Below are 20167 nucleotides of genomic sequence, written 5' to 3' on the forward strand. Positions count from 1 at the left end.
CACCATAGAACGGCCATGCGTTTTTTTGAACAACGAAAATTGCCAATCAACCCATAAAATTTCCCGTAAAATATGGCTTAGTACGAGGTGTATACCTTCCTAAAAGTTTATTTTCTAGACTCTTTTTTTTAACATTACTCGAAATTAATTCTTTCGTAGTTTCGGAATACTGTTGAGTTTGTCGCGACGACATTTTGAAACTTTGATCGCACAGGTTGGTTCTTCGGTCACGAAGTTTTTCCCTCTCTTCCCTGTTTGAATCTAATCCAACTCAGCATATTTCACTCACTGAACATTAAATTTACGATATTTTACCATTGGTTAGACTCTTATTTTGATTTTTTTTTCTTCCGAAACAATGATTTTTGGGATAGTGATTTTGTTTGTGTCTTCGTTTACCCGTTTTGAGACTCGGAGTACACTTCCGTGAAAGCCCTGTAGTTGAGGTGCTAGTGTTACACACTCACAGTCGCACAGCAGCGCGGATTCCTTGCAAGCTCAATCTGTTTTGGAGGCCAAAAGGGTACGCAACAGCTTTGAAAATAAATGAATTATTATGTACAAAAATGTGAAAGAGCCTTGAGACTCCCACCTCAATATCGAAAAGTTTGTGTTACAATATGTTTGCGTCATTTCGGATATGTGAGGAGTGACCAAAGTGTCATCCTGATCCGCATCGAGATCTTCTAAAACAAAGTCCTAATCAACTTTCTTGTCCAGCTTGACGAGATCGTCGGTCGACATGATATGTACACTACAACAAGGAGGAAAGCCATGCTTATCTATGGATGTACCTGTGTGGAGGGTTTGTTTGGGTCTCGACAAGTTTATTCTGCGCAATCGCTGTAGTGAATATCGCAGTGCATTCTGGTCATTAGGTTAAAATTAGCATATTTTTCATGCATATTCAAGTATTTGTCACCTTTAAGGTGTCAGGGATTATCGCAGTTTTTGTAATTGATATGTCTTCCCGCAACGCTGCTCGGAACAAAGAAACAGGAACTGTTTCCAGACCGGTGGGTGGAAGGACTGTGGTTCTGTTTACAATTTCTCGGCTACAATATGTTCTCCGCTCTACTGTTTGCTCTCCGCTCTATTGTTTCTTCTCATCTCTGCTGTTTGCTGTGACCTGAAAGTACTTGAGTGCATTATTTAACCCTTGTTTGTATTAGAAACTTTTTAAAGTATCATTTATTGACTAGACAAGTAAATAAACAAACAGACAAAAGCAAACACAAAAAGGCCATTCTTTATTGACAAACATGAATACAAAACTTATTGATTCTTTATTGTATATGGAAATAAATAATCATACATAAGCAATAAACAAACACGCATAAACAAACAGACAAAGAAATAAACAAACAACCAGAGTCTCCTTTGATCTCTCCAGATAAGTGGGTAAATATTAATGGTTTCCAGCTTATTGGGCTACCATTTATTTGTGAAAGCACGAAAAAAGGGAAATATAATAGAAAATTAGCGATTTGATATGCTGGTTGGATATTTTCAGTTTAAATTTTATAAGAATATTATAGTCTTTATTACATGTTGAATCACCGTAAGCATATATTGGGTGGCATAAATGAAATAAAAAACAAAACCATAAAACAGGAAATAATTTAAATTTTACGATACACAGCTGATATGGAGCAATTTCTATCATGTTCAACCATAGACTCTCGAGGGTCTATGGTTCAACTGACTAAAAGATTCTAAATTCATCTATGTTGCCATGCGTGTACAAAATCATGGTTTTGCTATTCCAAGCACTCGATATTGTAACACTGCTAACTTATCCAGAGCATATTCTTGTTTGAATGACAACTTGAATTTGACCAACAGTTTCTTGTTGTGTTCACGAGATGTGGGGTGTCAGAGAAGAAATAATCTTCCTGTTATCATCTTGGTATGGGTTTTCTGTACAGTACACCGTGTCATCTGCTCTCTTTGGGCCAGTGCCCTGCAAGCGGTAGAATCGCCGATTGGCTGATGCCCCATCTGAGGTTGAATTGCTATGACGTAATTGAATCCAATTATCGCGAACCTCTCGATCGCTTCCCAAACGGTACAGTACATGTTACAATCCCCCACTTACAGCTGAACGGCTAACAACGTGGATGGATGTTTCTCACGTGACTATTTCATCATGGAACTATGTCCCCTTCTCTCCGATGTCCTGATGGGCTTTCACTGTATCGGTTTCAGTCTGGCCACTGGGTAGACTGTGTATTCTCACCTAGAAACACAATCCATTTAAACAGAAACTAATAGCTATATATATATATATATATATATATATATATATATATATATATATATATATATATATATATATATATAAATATATATATATATATATATATATATATATATATATATATATATATATATATATATATATATATATATATATATATAATAATCCACATCCCGAAGATATGTGCTGCTGTGCAAAGATTGTTGTTTGATTGAATTACCGTTTTTGGTAATTATACGGGATTATTCTGTTTGTTTTTCAGATAGGGGTCAATGTGTTTTATAGAATTACTCACAAGAGAAAATAGTGCCTGGTCTTTAATTTAATACGGTAAAAAGTGAGCAACTTTGATCAGTGTTCAACCATCTTCCCCTTCTATACTGCCTATGGTTCAACCTTTCCCAGGTGCCGCCAACCGGTAAATTTCTTCAATTTTACAAAATCATCCGTCACTAAACGTGTTCCGGAGGCTGATATACTGATTTTACACGTTTTTGACCTTGACCTAAAATTTGGAGGGGAAAATAGAGCTGTTCGTTACTGCCCTCCCACTGGCATGTGCGGAAATATGCTCTCCCACTGCAAAATATCATGCCTACTGCCCTCCCGTATCTGTGGTCTGCCTGCTCCCCGCTCCCAACAACAGTTCAGGCTCCCCATTGCCCTCTCTCTACCACTAATAGTTCCCATTGCCCACTAGATGTACACATACATTTCATTTAATAGGCAACCATTTAATCTATCACATGTGTGTGTTCGTTCAGAGCATGGATACAATATTCACATACATACCAAGATCAACGCAAAAAATGTGCAAGCAAAAATGTTATCATTTTAACCTTTGAACATTGCTCCCCTCAAAGTTAGGCGCTTTAATCTTCCCCTAAGTTCTGTCAACCAAAGATATCCCCTGGGGACATAAAACAGCTTTTTAACTTTCTCGGCTTATTTAATGAAAAGTATGTAAATAAATAAATATCATAATTGCACAATAAACACGCGCCAATGTATTTTAGGTTTCGCTCATTCGCATTTCGCAGTTTTTGCTCTGTCATCACAGTCAAAGTTCGATAGTTAGAGGAAAAGAGTAAAATATATTGGTACATCTACAAATAAGTCAAGCAAATATACAGTTAAAACGTTATTTAACATTATCTTTGAAAATTTTGAGATTAAACTATGATGACTCGGCAAAAACTAATAGAGCGAAACCCAAACTACACTAGCTGTTTTGAATAATAGAGCATTACTAAATGTCTAAACTGGCCACTATTCTCACTGACCATAGTAAACACCTATTGCCTGGTCATGAGGGCTATAGCGACCGTCTATTACCCCGAGGGGCCGTGTGTTACCAGAAACACATCGCTATTCCCCGAGGCCGTAGGCCGAGGGGTATAGCGATGTGTTTCTGGTAACACACGGCCACGAGGGGAAATAGGCGAGCGCTATAGCCCGAATAAAGACCAGGCTATAGGTGTTTTATAACACACCACATGCTCATGTTGTATTGTTATATAGTTTTTAATGTGTTTTGATATTTTGCACCGCAACAATCTATTGTGACAAGTTTACTGGGCAATGTTTCCACAGCGCTTTCAGTTGTACGTGGTAGAACTTTCTTTCAGAAAATATTCTAAGCATACCTAGCGACATCCTTAGTTGCACCTTAATCTTTTCCGTCGATGAGCTATTCAAGTTCCTACGCTGTTGGAATGTTGGAAAATCTGTTTTAGAGAATGTGTCGTCACCTATCCCGGACGCACATCACGTTCTAGTCACCCGCCATTGTTGCAAAGCTGCAAACGACACTACGGTCACGTGACTGGGCACTTTTCCAAATTTGGTCAGGACTATTTCCCTAGGGAAATAGCTTTTCAAAAAATACCCTCTGACGTCACTTTTGTCGATTTGGTGGGGACTAGACGTATCTATTTTTTCGTCACGTGACGTATTCTGGCGAATCGCGACACGGAATGAGCATGTGGCGTGTTATAATTAGTGCTAGGGCTGAGTACTTGCCTGGACTGTCAATGTGTTGGCATGAGAAACGACAGCAATAGTTGATTCATTATCATTGGAGAAATGACAAGACATGATTTGATTTTAATTTCGCGTATTTGCAACAAACTGGGTCTTGCTCTTTCAAAACCACACAGTACAAGAGGTTCTACTTTAATAATATCTTTCTTTTGGAGCACTTGGCTACCTGTTTGTATTTGTGTGTGCATGACCTTAAACTCCCACTTGTAGTAAACTGATATTTTATTTATTGCTAATTCAACAGAAATCTTTGATTTCACGTGAAAATTGTATATCACATAATGTCACCGGATTCATATTCAACTCGTTATACATTTATTTGATCACAAATCTTTTAACTTGCTTCTAGAAAACAACGGCATATAATAATAACATTTCGTTTACACTGTCACGTACCAAATGAAGCGGATGCCAAAATTGGCATCATTTTGCAGTTAAGGTAATGCTTGTTTTCAGGTGCGTTCATAGCATACGTTGATATCGATCTTTGACATGACCAAAATCAAATTTAACAAAACTTGCTAAACGTAACCATGCAGGGGACACGGGGTGCGTAAGTTATTGAGCTAAGCAGCGTCCGATAGCGGTCGTCGTATTTCGCGCCTGAAAATAGGCAATATTGTCTCTGCTATTCGCCAATAAATGTATACTTGTCCATGGAAGAGTCTGAATTGTCACAATTGGTGTTCTACTTTTCTTCAGACAGACGCTAGACTGATAGAATGAAGAAAAACTCGGCTTCATTGATATGCAATTCTAAATTATTAGCACCATCTTCAATATACACACCGCGTTTTGCTAGCGGAGTACTGCGATGGTTTCCGCGGGTGTCTTGAATGTAAACGAACTTGAAAAGGAGTAACTAGTCGCCGAGAAAAAATAGCAAAAAGCATGTGCATCATAACACAACATGGGTGGTTAAATACGTTTTGGAATTTATGGTTGCAGCGAAAGTATCGCATTCACGGAAATGGCGTGAAGTACCCGGATGTACTCATGAAAAATTTGAATTTCGTTTTAACTACTCCATATACAGCATTCCATAGACATTTTCATACAGTTAAAGTTACTAACGGTCACGTATAATTTAATTCTTCACTTGGATATGCAGACAAATATCGCGTTTTATGTTGGGTCGTCGAATTTTTGATTGCAGATAGTATATGGCAGAAAAGTGTAGGTGCTGCATACGGTATTATGTTGTCTGATTTGACCATTCATGAATCTCGTGTCCTATATGAATTTACAAATGTGGAATTCACAACGGTATTGCCCGAAAGGTCCTTAACAATAGCAATCGCGCGGAATAACGCGAGACTTGCTGGACACTGTCGATGCTACTCAGTGCACCGTTTAACGCGGAGGTGGATACCGGTGCGAGACTTCAGTACCAGCAACATGGTTCTATTTGGTGGCTGACATTCGTCGACGTTGAACTCAAAGCTGTGGAGGAGATTTGCGAGTGTGACCTTGATTTCGTTCATGGCAAAGTTCTGTCCGATGCAATTCCTGAAATGTTAAACAAGTAAAGGATGGCGTAAAATGCAACCACTCTGTAACAGTGACAATGCGAGGAATAAACATCTAACACAACGCCCTCACTGTCAGACCTGTTCCCTTCCACATTCAATCGTTGGCTGCGCTAGCGAACAGAAGAACGGTATTTGGTAGCATGGCGCACACAGCAGTAGGATTGGACGGTCAGTGAGTGCATACATTAATATTTAGGGAGACTCGGAGTGCCCGTTGGTGACAGATACTCATACGCTCATTTTTACAACACTTCGCTGATCTATCACTTCAAGTTGTGGGGACTCATTTTGAAGCTCTTGGAGTGAAAAAAAATTCCATCGTCTGAGTTTTTCAAAAATCGAAAATTACTTTTATCCATAGAGTTAACACAGGGGTGCAGCCATTTTGAATTTCAAAAGGCGGTGTATGTCAGTTAATGTGTTTCTCTACTGCCAAACTTAGCGCCGCGCGTCCTGATTTTTATTTTTGATCTAGTCAGAGAACGGTTGAAAGTTTCATTAGGGAAAGTTTGAGCAAAAGTTATAAGTCTTTCACTTTCGAGGCGCATACTACTTTTACTTTAATTACCTCGGTCCGGCAGCGAATGGCACATAGGCATACGGCGACCTGTCTTTACTGTTCTCTGGCGTGAATCTCTCCGGATCAAAGACGCTGGGTCTGTCCCAAATCAGTTGATTACGGTGGAGGCTGTTGATGTTGACAGCGGCCCTGTATCCTGTCAGATATGAATTTTGATAATGAGTGGTTGACTTATTCGCTATAATCATTGAAATAGTTTGAAAATATGTGAAGCGTGCAATGTGTTCAAATGATTAGACTAGCGTAATTGTATCAACAAGCTAACCATACAAAAAATTGACTAAAACAAGCGCCAAAGTATTCGATCTCGTTCTGCAAACGTGCAATTTTTTCAAAGTATTACAATAATCTCATCACGCATACGTAAATGTGTGCACTACATTTCGAAATGTAAATTAGCGGACAGATCCCAACTCCTTGCTTACCCGCCGGTATGGTTCTGCCGTCTGGTAAATTCAGGGGTGACGTCAACTTCCTGCCTATGAAAGGCACGGGGGGATTCAGACGCAGACTCTCTTTGATGCAGTATGTTAGGTAGTTGAGACCCGCGAGGTCTTCCCTGGAAGCGAGAGTGAGATCGATAAAGTGACTTTCTGGTGGAAATGTTCTGTATAGAGTTCTGCGGATAATGTGACCTGTTATTAAGCACTTTTTTATTTTAGTAGAGATAGAAGACAGCCATAAACAGTATTTCATTTCTTGAAAACGAAAACTGTTCTCATTTCATTTTACACGGATTTTCATATCGAAACGTCATGTTCGCATAAAGTCAGGAGTAAATGTAAGGGGCTCAATTTGTGAAATCGCCGCATCGAGTCATCTCCTGTATGAATGAAAGGTCATGAAAGGGTCAGAAGTAAGATAAGAAAAAATGTGACTACTGACAAATTTGGTTTGTAAAACCCAGCATTTTCAAAACTATTGCACAGTCTTCGCGACGAGAAAACGTTTACTGTAATACACAGACACAGACACACACAGACACACACAGACACACATATATGTATATATCTATATATATCTATACACAAAATATATATATCCATATATATATATATATATATATATATATATATATATATATACATAAACAAATTTCTTCAAGTACAAAGTAATGAAATATATTACTTAAGTTTCATATATATATATATATATATATATATATATATATATATATATATATATATATATATATATATATATATATATATATATATATTTATCACATGAACTGGCCCGTATCTCCACCTGTGTGACATACACCAGCACAGATAAGAAGTCCGTATTACCCCTGTTGTACGTCATCAACCGGAACTTTTTTCCTGCAATGGTACCGTTCGCACATGCACGTATGCACGTCGCGACATAGACCGATTTTCGTGATCGATGCTCTCCGATAAATCCAGATATGGAAACAGAGAAGGCATGTCCAACGAAATTTCGAGTCGCTAAAGCTTTAGCTATTCCCAAGAATCGAATGAGGATACTGTCGATCGTTTTAATGGCTCAGTAACGTCACGGCACCAGTCGTAAGGCTCAATGTGGACGTCGTCATACCTGGCGATCGATCGCCTAGCGACGTCGTACCTGGCGATCCCGGTTGGCGATAAACCCGAAAGATACACCTCAACGAAAGTTCAACTTAATAAACGAGTACCGTATGATCTTCGGGAAAGCGACATAGAAGGCATAAGCATAAAGTCATTCGACGAACAACGATAAATTTCCTTCATCACACAAATTATTCCGTTGTTTCTCGATCGGAATCAAACCTGCAGCGTAAGGCTGTAGTGAAGACATAAGCTGTCGACCGGTAAGCTTACAGTGCAGCGCCGTAGAATCCGATGTATTTCGAAAGTTGACTCGGACAACACTCACAACAGAACAGAGTTCCCGCCAAAGTAACAAAATTGGGATGTACCTACGGGCGATACATGCATGTGTTAGAGCAAACATCAAAGTCCGTAAGACGAAAACATTGACGACTGATGAGGTGGCCACCGGTGAAGATCGGTGACGGCAGTGCCCACTACAAACGTACACTGTGCGTGTCATCGATCTGAAACTTTCGGACTCGCCAAGGTCGTAAACTTGTGATATTTTAAAAGCCACAGCATTTCTAAGAATGATAACTACTGTTTCGATCGTGTCGTTGCATTAGTTTCATAAATATAATTGTAAATATTCTAAATAACTCAAAATACTGTGGTTATCCGTCGCTAGCGCGGTGAAAGACATGTCCGCCGATGGCAGACTTGCCTTCTTAGCATCGGTCCAGCGCGAGACAATAATTGACAGGCGCAAGTGACCGAATCCGTAACGATATGTCTGATTGGTGGAGATACCATTCCATGTATCAATTTTTAGCTTAATGGGATTTATGAATGAAATTGTACCTGTAATCATTTGCACATCTCCTGGCTGACGGGCTGCTTTACTCATAAAATGTAAGTAAGCCGCGTAAATAAAACACAAAATCGCAATAAAAATCATGCAATTTGTTACAGTAATTTTGATCCATCCACATCAAAGAAAAATAAGAAGACTGTTCATGTGTCATGTGATAAATATATAATCCCATGGAATTTTTCTCTGTTTGACGTCATCGTATACTCGTGTTTTTCGCGGAGCCGCACAACTTCTCGCCTTCGGCTCGAAGTTGTACAGCTCCGCGAAAAACACTCGTATACGATGACGTCAAACAGAGAAAAATACCATGGGATTATATATAAATATATATATATATATATATATATATATATATATATATATATATACAGAATGTATAAAATGTGCCCTCCCGGTTATCACCATAATGGCTTTATGGCAACCTCTGAACTTGGGCACAGAGAGTACGGTTCAGTATGTATATATAATATTGCGTGACATAAACAACATTGCACGACTGGACTGGACAAAGGATAACAATTTGACATTGACGTTGATGTTTCTTATCGGCGTTTCAAGCGTTCCAGGCTATATACATACTGTGTAAGAAAAAGTCAATGTCAAGGTATTTCTAAATTAAATAGCATCAAAATATAGAATTATAATTGTACCACTCTAATTCCCCGTTATCTTTCTTGGCAAAAAGTTCGTTGACTTCATCTCGGCACCTCTGTTGATGTTCTGGGTTCTTCGCTAGGTTGTACAAACACCACGATATTCCGCTGGCTGTCGTGTCGTGACCTTCAAACATGAATGTGTCAACCTCGTCCCGGATCTCCTGGTCTGTTAGTCCATTGCCGTCATCATCCTAAGTTCAAAGGTGATAGGTTAAGGAATGGGAATGGTTTAGGATGTGGAAATGCGTTAAGGCATGGAATGACAAGGAATTTCAAAGACACTCACTTGATGCTACAAGAGTTCAGAAACTTAACCTTATTCGGGGAAGGGGCAAACTACGAGATATTGAAATGCATGGAGGGTAAAAAGTCGATTTCTCGCCACAGCAAGTACTTGAGATCAACAGAGATCTCATAAATACTTTAAACACAAATGTAATGACTGTCATGGCAAAAATTTGATAGTTTGTGAAACTATCTAAACCAATTCATTTTTTCATCTTCTTGGCATTCTGCCATAAAATTCCTGTAGTAATCTCAGACGTTACTTTTCGTTGTTTAACCTTATGTGTTTCACATGTAGAAATCCACCATATTGCAGGTACTAGGTATGATCGACCGCCGGAGTCTTTTATGACTCACTTAGGTGGGTGGCAAAATCGTATTTGAGGTACCGAGAATTGAACGGTGAAATATTTACAAGGCTTGCTACAGAGTTCAGATAGCAACTTCACAAATGGTATCTATGTTCCTACACACATTTATGATTATACAATAAAAAAAATCATTTAGCAACTATAGGTTTTGCAAACTGTATTTACCCTTGCTGTGAGTAAAATATCCAAGAAATCTACATATTTTCCCTCTCTGTTCTTTCCTTGTCTCTCTTCCTGCGCGAGCGCCTCTTTCCTTTCACGCATCACCTTCCACGCATGCCCATGTACGATGTTCAAAGCTTTCCGCATCCTGAAACCGCTCGGTGACAGATAGTAGATGAAGTCATTTTGGTATGGTGGGAAGCGGCCCCTCTTGGTGACCAGGTCCGCGATTTGATACACGGCCTGTATGTACGGGTGTTTACTGTAAGAGCAAGATTCGTAGGATTCGTGATGTTCATATCTGTACGTGTTCATAGTGTCATGATGAAATAAGTGAGAAATTCGTCACTTTTAATGCGAAATATGCTTAATGTCACGTCACGGTGTCATTAAAAGGCAACAAGCTGTGGGGTGTTACTTGTTTGACGTCACATTTTGGGACATTCAGTATATCGATAAATCGCCTCAATAAACTGCGAACTTCATGTAAACTGAATCATGATCTTTCAAACGAATGTCACCCTAAGGTACTATGCACCAGCTGTTCAACATGAAGAGTTCACAGCGAGATGCGAAAATAGTTTACTTATATCTGACTCAAATATATTGTTGAAAATAATTCTGGACTCTAACAAATCAGACTTTGTGCTGCCGAGTTGTGTCGCATCATTCAGTGTTCAAAACAGATTAATGTGATTACGTACGCCACGGTCTGGCAGCCACTGTCCTGACTGAAGATACACTTCATCAGACTGTCCAACGTCATCAGGCTGATGTGTTCAAACATTTCCAAAGTTGCCGTGCCCGACTCTGACGATTTGCATAAGTTGGACCACTTATCCTGGTCAAAAATATCACACAAACATCATGTGATAAGTGTGTGATGCCGATTCGCCCCCACCCAAATCGGAATTGGCATGTGTGCAGAAAATCGCGTCAGTATAGTGGTATGTTGTCAGTGGGGAAGAACGACTGTTAAAAATGTAAAATTATGTTATCGATAAGAGTTCGAAGATTGCGCTTCTGTATAAGACTTAATAACAACCAGCGCAATACAAACAAAGTTCCGAGGAACATACTATGTGCATGGCACGGAAACCTTATGTACAGTATTGCAGAATATAAATCATCAAGATAGGCCATTAGATGTTGGTGTAGGTTGTAATGTTGGCACACGCGGTGTATTGCCGCCCTGTATCTTATAATTAGAGCAACTTGTGCAGACCTTGAATACTTTTCACGTTTTCTCGTTTTGTTTTTTAGGGGGGGAGGGGTTTGGCGGGGGTTTGTTGTTTTTTAGCATATTTATCGGAAAAATCAATCGTGATGTTTACAATTAATTTTGCATATGTTTCCAACACACCGACCACCCCACCAAAAAGTACTAATGTAAAGGTGAATTCTTTACCACTAAAGTGAGTGCACAGTCGTTGAATATTTTCACGTAGGGTTTCAGAATATCAAAATGAAATCCCGGCGTCAGTAGACGTCTGTTACGCTGCCACTTCTTTGCCTTGCTGAGAAGTAAGCCATCACCCAGCCATGGCCGAAGAAACCCGTAGAACAACTCATCCTTGGGTTCTGATACAACGGAGATTGAATCCGAAAAGCAATCATTAAAAATAACTGCAGAAATAGTAGCAGACACGTTAGAAAATGTTGTCCATCTTAATCATGATATTTGTGAAAGCATTCGATTCTTGGTCTTGCTGAGGAATGCAGGTATATAACTTCACAGAGTGTGAAATTCGATTAATCATCCAAACACAAGATCTCATCGCGCTTTATCGTCCGAATACTACAGTTTGTGAACTTGACCCTCAATGGTTACTCCCCTCTGTATAATTTTGTATGAAGAGTCGGCCACAAGATGTGGCACTTGCGGTTAATAAATTCCTGGATGGAATCGCCAAGGTGGCCAAAGGTGACTCGGACGCTTTCATAGAGTGGACGATGGTTTGTATCTCCTGTTTCTTGAATTTGGAAGCAGTACATCGATAGAGTATGATCGACGACACTAATTCTGCAAGTGATTGGGAGAACATTTGGGCCACGAACGTTTTGTGGTCGACCTTCATACAAAATTAGACCGAGAGAGTTGAAAAGTCGAGTTCACAAACTGTAAAATTCAGACGACAATGCGATGTTAGACTGTGGTGTTTCGATGGCCTAGCTTAAATTAAAATAACTGACCTTTGGGTGGATTTTTGCACGCAATGAATATACCCACACCTGGTAAAATGTTTATTTGTGTTCACCTGGTCTGACTGTTTGCGTCAGCCAGTCACAAATCAGCATACGGTCGTCTGATGATGACCGGAAGAAACTACCCAGTTATCATTTTAAGGCTATACCATCATAAAGATGGGTGACTGTGTGTAAATCTGAAAACTTGGTACAAACCAGTGGTTTTGAGAAGTGCTTGCACGGCTGACGGGTGGAAGAGCATAACGTTTTCGTTGAAAGGTCCGGTCCAAGATACACGTGCTGGGCTGTATGGTGCGTTGAATTCCCCCTCCAGTAATTGGAACGATTTTTCATCATTTGATCCGAACTGAGAATTCGAGAAGAGAAATGGTTGATATGGTGTACCGTGACGTACATGTATGTTGATAGGAAAACAATTACAATGCTAGATGCCGAAAAAGCAGAGCGTTGTAGATAGCAACAATTACTTCAAGTACAAAATAAATATGTGTACTTGATCCTCGGACAGAAAGAACACACACACACAACACACACACACACACACATATATATATTATATATATTATATATATATATATATATATATATATATATATATATATATATATATGTATGTATGTATGTATGTATGTATGTATGTATGATATGTATGTATGTATGTACATTGAGGGTATATATGGACATTGAGGTTTTCAACGGAATGACAAAAGCGAGAAAACACCGATCCATTAAAATTTAAAAATAATTTCAGTTCTGCAACTTTTAAACAAAACTTGCTCTCCTCAACTTTCCAAGAGTCAATGCATAAGGCAAAAGACGCCCTCCCAAATACTGAGATGTCCATTTCTATCCTTAACTCGGCTCTAAAATTAGCAGGTGGGGAGGGGCGGTGTAAAATTAATCCCAACAAAAAGGTGTCTCAATCACCCTGGTTTGGCAACACTTGCAAAGAAATGAAGAGGTGCATGTATGAAAAACTCAAACTTTTTCGTAGAACTGGGTCAAATGATTCAGCTCGAGAATATCTTGCAGCGAAGAAAATTTTTAAACAGTGTTGTAAAGGCAGTAAGAAAGAATATCAGAACAAAATTAGAAGTGAATTAAGTGAAGCATGTAACAATCCAAAAGATTTCTGGGCAATCTTAAAATGCATGATGCATAAGAGTTGTGTAACATCAAGTGAAATTGATATACAATCATGGTATGATTATTTTTCTTCTCTATTTAATGAATCATACAAGGACGATGTTGATAATGAGTTTCTTATTTCAGTAGAGGATGCAATTAATTTATCTAGTGTTGCATCAGAGAATGTCATTGACTTTGATGAAGATAGTGATGAAATCCTTAACTCCAAGATCACAGAAGAGGAAATTATTCAAGTTCTTGCTAATCTAAAGTTTGGGAAGGCCTCGGGACCAGATGGAATTCCTGGTGAATTTTATAAATTTTCTGCCGATATTATTCTTCCAGTATTATCAGAGCTATTTAATTGTATTTTAGATTCTGGGGTTTTCCCACGTGATTGGACGACTGCCATTATAATACCTCTTTTTAAAAAGGGTTCCAGAAATGACGCCAATAATTATAGAGGTATCTCTCTCCTGAATGTTTTGGGAAAGATTTTTACCTCCATTTTAAACCGCCGCATTTCAAACTGGTCTGATTTAAATAATGTAGTGTCAGATTGTCAGGCTGGCTTTAAAACAGGTCACAGTACCATAGACAATGTATTTGTCTTACATGCCATGATTCAAAAATATCTTAGTTCCAGACGTGGAAAATTTATTGTTTGTTTGTCGACTTTTCAATAGCTTTGACAGGGTGAACCATTCTCTTCTTTTGTTTAAACTGAAATCATTGGGTGTAAATGGCAAAATGTACAGTATCTTGCAATCAATGTATAGTAATATCAAGGCTTGTGTTAGAGCTGGAAATGATACTTCGGGTTTCTTTAAGTGCCCAAATGGAGTCAGACAAGGATGTATTTTAAGTCCTTTGTTATTCTCATTCTTCATAGAAGAATTGAATTTGATGATCTCTAATACTGATATGGGAATTCAACTTACACAAGAAATGTACGACCTCTTTATTCTTTTATATGCAGATGACATTGCTATCTTTGCTGATTCCATTGGTAATTTACAGCAACTAATCAACATACTGAAAGAATTTTGTAACAAATGGCGAATGACTGTAAACTTAGACAAAACAAAAATTGTTGTGTTTCGGAAAGGTGGTCATTGTGCACGTAATGAGAAATGGCTTTTTGGTAACACAGCTATTGAAGTTGTGTCGTACTATAAATATTTAGGTTTGGTTTTATCATCCAGAAATATTTGGTCCAAAGCTGTCTCAACACTTGCGGGACAAGCAAGTAAAGCGTTAAGTGCTTTATTCAGTGTACACCACAAATTAGGTCATATCCCATATAGCTGCCATTTCAAAATATTTGACTCCATGATTTTGCCCATTTTGTGTTACGGGGCAGAAATATGGGGTTTCCAGTATTATGAGGTCATTGAAAAAGTACAGAGAAAGTGGTGCAGACGTTTACTTGGTCTTCCATGTCATGCCACTAATGAAGCAGTGTTAGGAGAATGTGGCCGTCTTCCTGTTTTTATACCTACGCTCAAACGTTGCATAAGTTACTGGCTAAAACTGCTGGAAATGTCACCTGATAGATTGCTTTATCATGCGTATATCATGCTATATAAATTAGACGATATGGGTAGGCATACCTGGGCCACATCAATAAGCATATCCTATTTTCATATGGATTTGGCCATGTGTGGATTTCACAAGAGTTGGAGATAAACGAGCGTTTGTTTCAACTTTTATTTCAAGGGCTGTTGATATATGTAAACAGACCTGGGCATCCAAATTAATTGACAAACCAAAGTTACGAACTTACAAAACATTTAAAAGCTTATTAGATCCAGAAAAATATTTGCACCTGAATTGTACATGTAATAGGAAATATATTCACTCCCTTGCACGATTCAGATGCTCATCTCTTCCTTTAGCGTGGAAGAAGGAAGGCATCATGGGATTCCGTCACATTTACGTTTCTGTAAAATTTGTAATAGAGGAGTATTGAAGATGAGTATCATTTTCTGTTGATATGTCCTAAATATGCCATTCTGAGGTCCGAATACTTACCCGATGAAACTTATACTGCCCCAAACTACCACAAATTTCAAAAGCTGATGAGTACACCAGACGAGTCTGTGTTATTGAAGTTATGTAAATTTATTCATAAAGCAATGGAGATTAGGAACTCGATGATTGAGTGACTGTTATTATTTATTTTATTAATTTATTTTTCATTTGATTACAACACATGCATTGTTCCTGTACGTTTATTTATTTCTCTTGTTATGTAAATATTTATACTTCCCTTGCATATGGGCCGGAGGCCTTGAAACGCAATAAACATTACTTACTTCCAGTAATTGGAACGATTTTTCATCATTTGATCCGAACTGAGAAATTCGAGAAGAGGAATGGTTGATATGATGTACCGTGACGTACATGTATGTAGATAGGAAAACAATTACAATGCTAGATGCCGAAAAAGCAGAGCAACAATACTTCAAGTACAAAATAAATATGTGTACTTGATCCTCAGACAGAAAGAACACACACACACACACACACACACACACACACACACACACACACACACACACATATATATATATATATATATATATATATATATATATATTATATATATATATATATATATATATATATATATATATTCTCCTAACACTGCTTCATTAGTGGCATGACATGGAAGACCAAGTAAACGTCTGCACCACTTTCTCTGTACTTTTTCAATGACCTCATAATACTGGAAACCCCATATTTCTGCCCCGTAACACAAGATGGGCAAAATCATGGATATATGTAGTGGAAATGTAATATTTTAGATTATCCTGATCAACTCAGTTGTGTATATTATATATATGTATATATATGTATGTATGTATGTATGTATGTATGTACATTGAGGGTATATATGGACATTGAGGTTTTCAAACGGAATGACAAAAGCGACAAAACACCGATCCATTAAAATTTAAAAATAATTTCAGATCAAAGTGTTATTACATTCATTCTTATCCTTTAGAGGCCTACTTGATAGCTACATTGGATCCATCATCCCTTGCAAAATTCGACCTGATGAACAGTTGTGAGCCCTATCATGTTAGGGCTTTGTGATCTGCAGGTTGCAACGCGTAAAGAGCCGTCGTCCGTAATGGATTCAATGATCCTCCTCTACTTTAACGTATGGGCGGTGAAATCCGTTTCGAAAACATGATAATTTCCATACAAACACACCAGCTAACGATCGACGAACAGGTTGGGTTGATGATAGACCCTTGAGTTTTCTCAACGGTCTTCTGGTAGACATAGGCTGATAAGTAGACTTGGTTCAAGTCGGTGAATTTTTAAAAAATAAACTCATTTATAATAGGTTTTTTTTTGTGTCTCTCCAATTTCGTACAAACCTATTCGGACTTTGGCAGCCCAGGCCAGATTTCCCCAGCGATTGAATGCGTTACCTTTGAGTCTGCGCAGCAGTGAGTTAGTTTCTGCCGGATTTACCATTCCGGGTGAAACTCCCCTGTATAGCGTTCACCCCACTCATCGTGTCCACTCCATTGCCGCGCGTTTCACATGAAAACAAAATCCAAATCATTGCGTTCACTCCACTCAAACATTCACAAATCACAGACTTTAACCAAGTCTAGCTGATAGGCTATTGCCAGTATTGCGGACAATAACATTGCCAAACACCGTTCTATGGAGTGACGCAATGCCAACCAAACACACCCGGAAGTTTGCTGACCCCTATCTCTCACTCTTCCCATCGAAGTAGAAACGGTATATCACTTCTGCTTGCCTTGTCTTCCCGACACAGAATATCAGATGCCAAGTGTACTTACCGTCAATATGTGTCCGAAAAACCAGTGTCGCCTCGGCGACGGGAATTCTGCCAGATCTCTCTCGGCCCGCCATCTTTTCTGTAGCAGACGGACGAAGCCCAAGCACAGCTTGACGGCCAGCAACACACAGACTGTGACAAAGGTTATCCGGACGTACGGAGGGAAAACGGAGTCGTTCGCCAGTCGAGCACTGCCGAACTCCCACATCTCGGTCGAAATACGGCGTAAAACACTCCCGATTCAACTTGCTGACTGTGCGATATTTCTGTAGTGCAACAACAGATACATTGCCCTCATAACGCAAAGTCCATCATGACCTTTGACCTCTGTAGATTTGCCCTTCCAATGTACACTACATATTGTGAAAATCTCTGAGTGTCCGTCTCTCTAATATGACCCCATATAGTATTCGGCCGTTTTATTGCCCTGATTGCAACGAGAGGCGTGTTTCAACACGTTTAACAAGTTCGTATTTCATGCATGTTGCCGATTGCGTCGAGTTACAGGGCAACCTTTATATTGAAGAGCGTGAACTCCGTGACGTAAAGCTTGTTATTAAAGTCTTTACGTCGTTCAGGTGTGGCTTGGGCAAGGGAGTGAATAATTTTTAGGCTAGGAAGAAAAAAATTCCAAACAATGCAATGCACCATAATCATAAAATATTATCTTTACGCGTTTAAAAGTATGATTGATCTTAATCTTGATTACGGGACTCGGACGCTAGGGGTCGCTGCTCATTTCATGAGTTCAGGCAACCCTTTTATTCTTTCACTTTTCCGCTCGTTATTCTTCATAACTCTGCTAAAATGGAGTTCGCAAACTGTTTCTTGTCGCAGAGGGGGCAATTTTTTTTCTCGTTCAGATGGCGAGGGAAATCGTCAATAATTGTATAGGTCTTCAGTACAAGTTGGGAAAGGGCGTGGGCAGATTTTATGATCTGAGAAATTTTTGGTGGTTAGAGGACCATAAATGTGACTTACTGGTGTTGACAATTCACGCTTCATACTTAGGTGTCCAATTGAAAGTGTCTCAAGAAAGAGCATGGTAGCTTTTCGATTTCTTGTCCTTTGCTCCTTGATTATTAGTTGGTGGCCATACTATTATTGATCTGTATTTATTGATCTCGATAACTCCTTAGGTTTCGAAACCATGTTTTCATGAAGGACGAGACATATCACATGTATCAAAGACAATTACATGCTGTACATTACAGTAAATAAAAGACATAAAAAATCTTTAAGTCGACAAAAAAGACTCGGAAAAAACACAACAAAAGAAAATAAAATCATAACACATAAATTAACCCAATTCCTGCAAGTACTGAGGGACTGGACATAAATTACAGGGGGGGGGCGGTGTTTTTCGAAACACCACTGCATCAAAAATAGTGACCCTTCAAAAGTTCATGCACAAATATTAGTGACCCTCCCCCTTATCCGTGCATGAAAATAAGTGACCCTCCCCTGTTACTCAATACCCCCCAACAAACCCGCAATGTGTTCAAGACCTCCTTCTGACTTGCTATACTTTTGAAGTCCCCTCCCGAAAGGAAGGCAAAATGCAGCCGATATAACGCTTTGTCCAAAAAATATCAAATCATATGTGTGTGATAATTCATGTAAATGTACTTTGCTTGAAGAGGCAGGTAAAAAGTGCATGCATGTACAAAAAATGTAATTTTTAGATTTCATTTATAATGTCGATTCACTATGCATGGCAGCCTATGATGAAACTATGAATATTTTTTCCCAATACAAAACTAGGTAAATCTGTGCATTTATGTGCACCTAATTATAAGTATTAATGTTCATGACTAGACTACAGTGGTTTCAAGTCTATGGTTGTGCAAGAAATTTGATTTTGGAATTTCACTGAAATGTCCATTCACTATGCATGGCAGCCTATGATGAAACTATGAATATTTTTTTTCCCATACAAAACTAGGTAAATCTGTGCATTTATGTACACCTAATTATTAGTATTAATGTTCATGACTAGACTAGAGTGGTTTCAAGTCCATGGTTGTGCAAGAAATCTGATTTTGGAATTTCACTGAAATGTCCATTCACTATGCATGGCAGCCTATGATGAAACTATGAATATTTTTTTTCCAATACAAAACTAGGTAAATCTGTGCATTTATGTACATCTAATTATTAGTATTAAAGCCCCAGTATTTGTAACTTTACAATTTTTTCATATTTTTGATTAAAATGACATCCTCAGTATGTGAAAGTAGACCATAATTAATACTGAATCGCATGGTTTGCATGCCCAGCCCGCCTCACGATTAACAGTAAAAGGAGTGAAAAATGACTTCTTGTCCGGACCAGAAGTCAGCTTTGTTGACACACGAAACGAAACGTAATCACACCACCGCGCATGCTCAACCACATCTACGCAAGTTTTACTGTGGCGTCCGTAGAAACCATACGCTCTTCGAAAGGTTCGAAAAGATATAAATATGTAGGGTTTACAGATTGTTCCGACTATAATGAGCCGTGCAAACAAACGTCTTGAACAGCTAAACTAACGACGGAGGCAGTCGATTGTAAGCTTCATGCAAGGCACTGCACGTTGTGACCGATGGTACGGAGATCAAGTTTGCTGAATGAATTGAGAGAGAAAAACATATATGAATAAAAATTCAACACTTCACCATTGTAATCATTGAACTAGTCGTTTCTTCCATTATGGAGTATA

The 20167-nt window shown here is 38.6% G+C and overlaps 1 protein-coding gene across 3 annotated transcripts; it reads right to left on the reverse strand.

Moving 5' to 3' along the window:
- Window positions 1-1230: 1230 nt before the first annotated feature.
- Window positions 1231-17912, reverse strand: LOC139130420 (ultra-long-chain fatty acid omega-hydroxylase-like). 3 transcript variants are annotated; one of them, XM_070696221.1, is made up of 10 exons: window positions 17465-17911; window positions 12702-12852; window positions 11707-11879; window positions 11003-11139; window positions 10302-10560; window positions 9475-9671; window positions 6841-6974; window positions 6404-6551; window positions 3100-5812; window positions 1231-2239 (listed from the first exon to the last, which is right to left on the reverse strand). In XM_070696221.1, exons 1-9 carry the CDS (start codon window positions 17669-17671, stop codon window positions 5641-5643), a joined length of 1578 nt encoding a protein of 525 aa, XP_070552322.1. In that variant the 5' UTR covers window positions 17672-17911; the 3' UTR covers window positions 1231-2239; window positions 3100-5640. The 3 variants fall into 3 exon arrangements, with proteins under 3 accessions (XP_070552322.1, XP_070552315.1, XP_070552330.1); XM_070696214.1 differs by having other exon boundaries at window positions 2556-5812; XM_070696229.1 differs by lacking the exon at window positions 3100-5812 and having other exon boundaries at window positions 17465-17912.
- Between the last annotated feature and the right edge of the window lie 2255 nt (window positions 17913-20167).

This window comes from Ptychodera flava, chromosome 1 (genome assembly GCF_041260155.1).
Source record: "Ptychodera flava strain L36383 chromosome 1, AS_Pfla_20210202, whole genome shotgun sequence".
Lineage (NCBI taxonomy): Eukaryota > Metazoa > Hemichordata > Enteropneusta > Ptychoderidae > Ptychodera > Ptychodera flava.

Bases quoted from the DNA above. Each gene is read 5' to 3' on its own strand.
- LOC139130420 (XM_070696221.1), bottom strand. From the start codon at position 17,671: ATGTGGGAGTTCGGCAGTGCTCGACTGGCGAACGACTCCGTTTTCCCT. The intron at 11,140-11,706 runs GTAAAGAATTCA...ATTTTTGACCAG, and splicing joins ACTGTGCACTCACTTTAGTG to GATAAGTGGTCCAACTTATG. The intron at 6,552-6,840 runs GTAAGCAAGGAG...CATATCTGACAG, and splicing joins CGGCAGAACCATACCGGCGG to GATACAGGGCCGCTGTCAAC.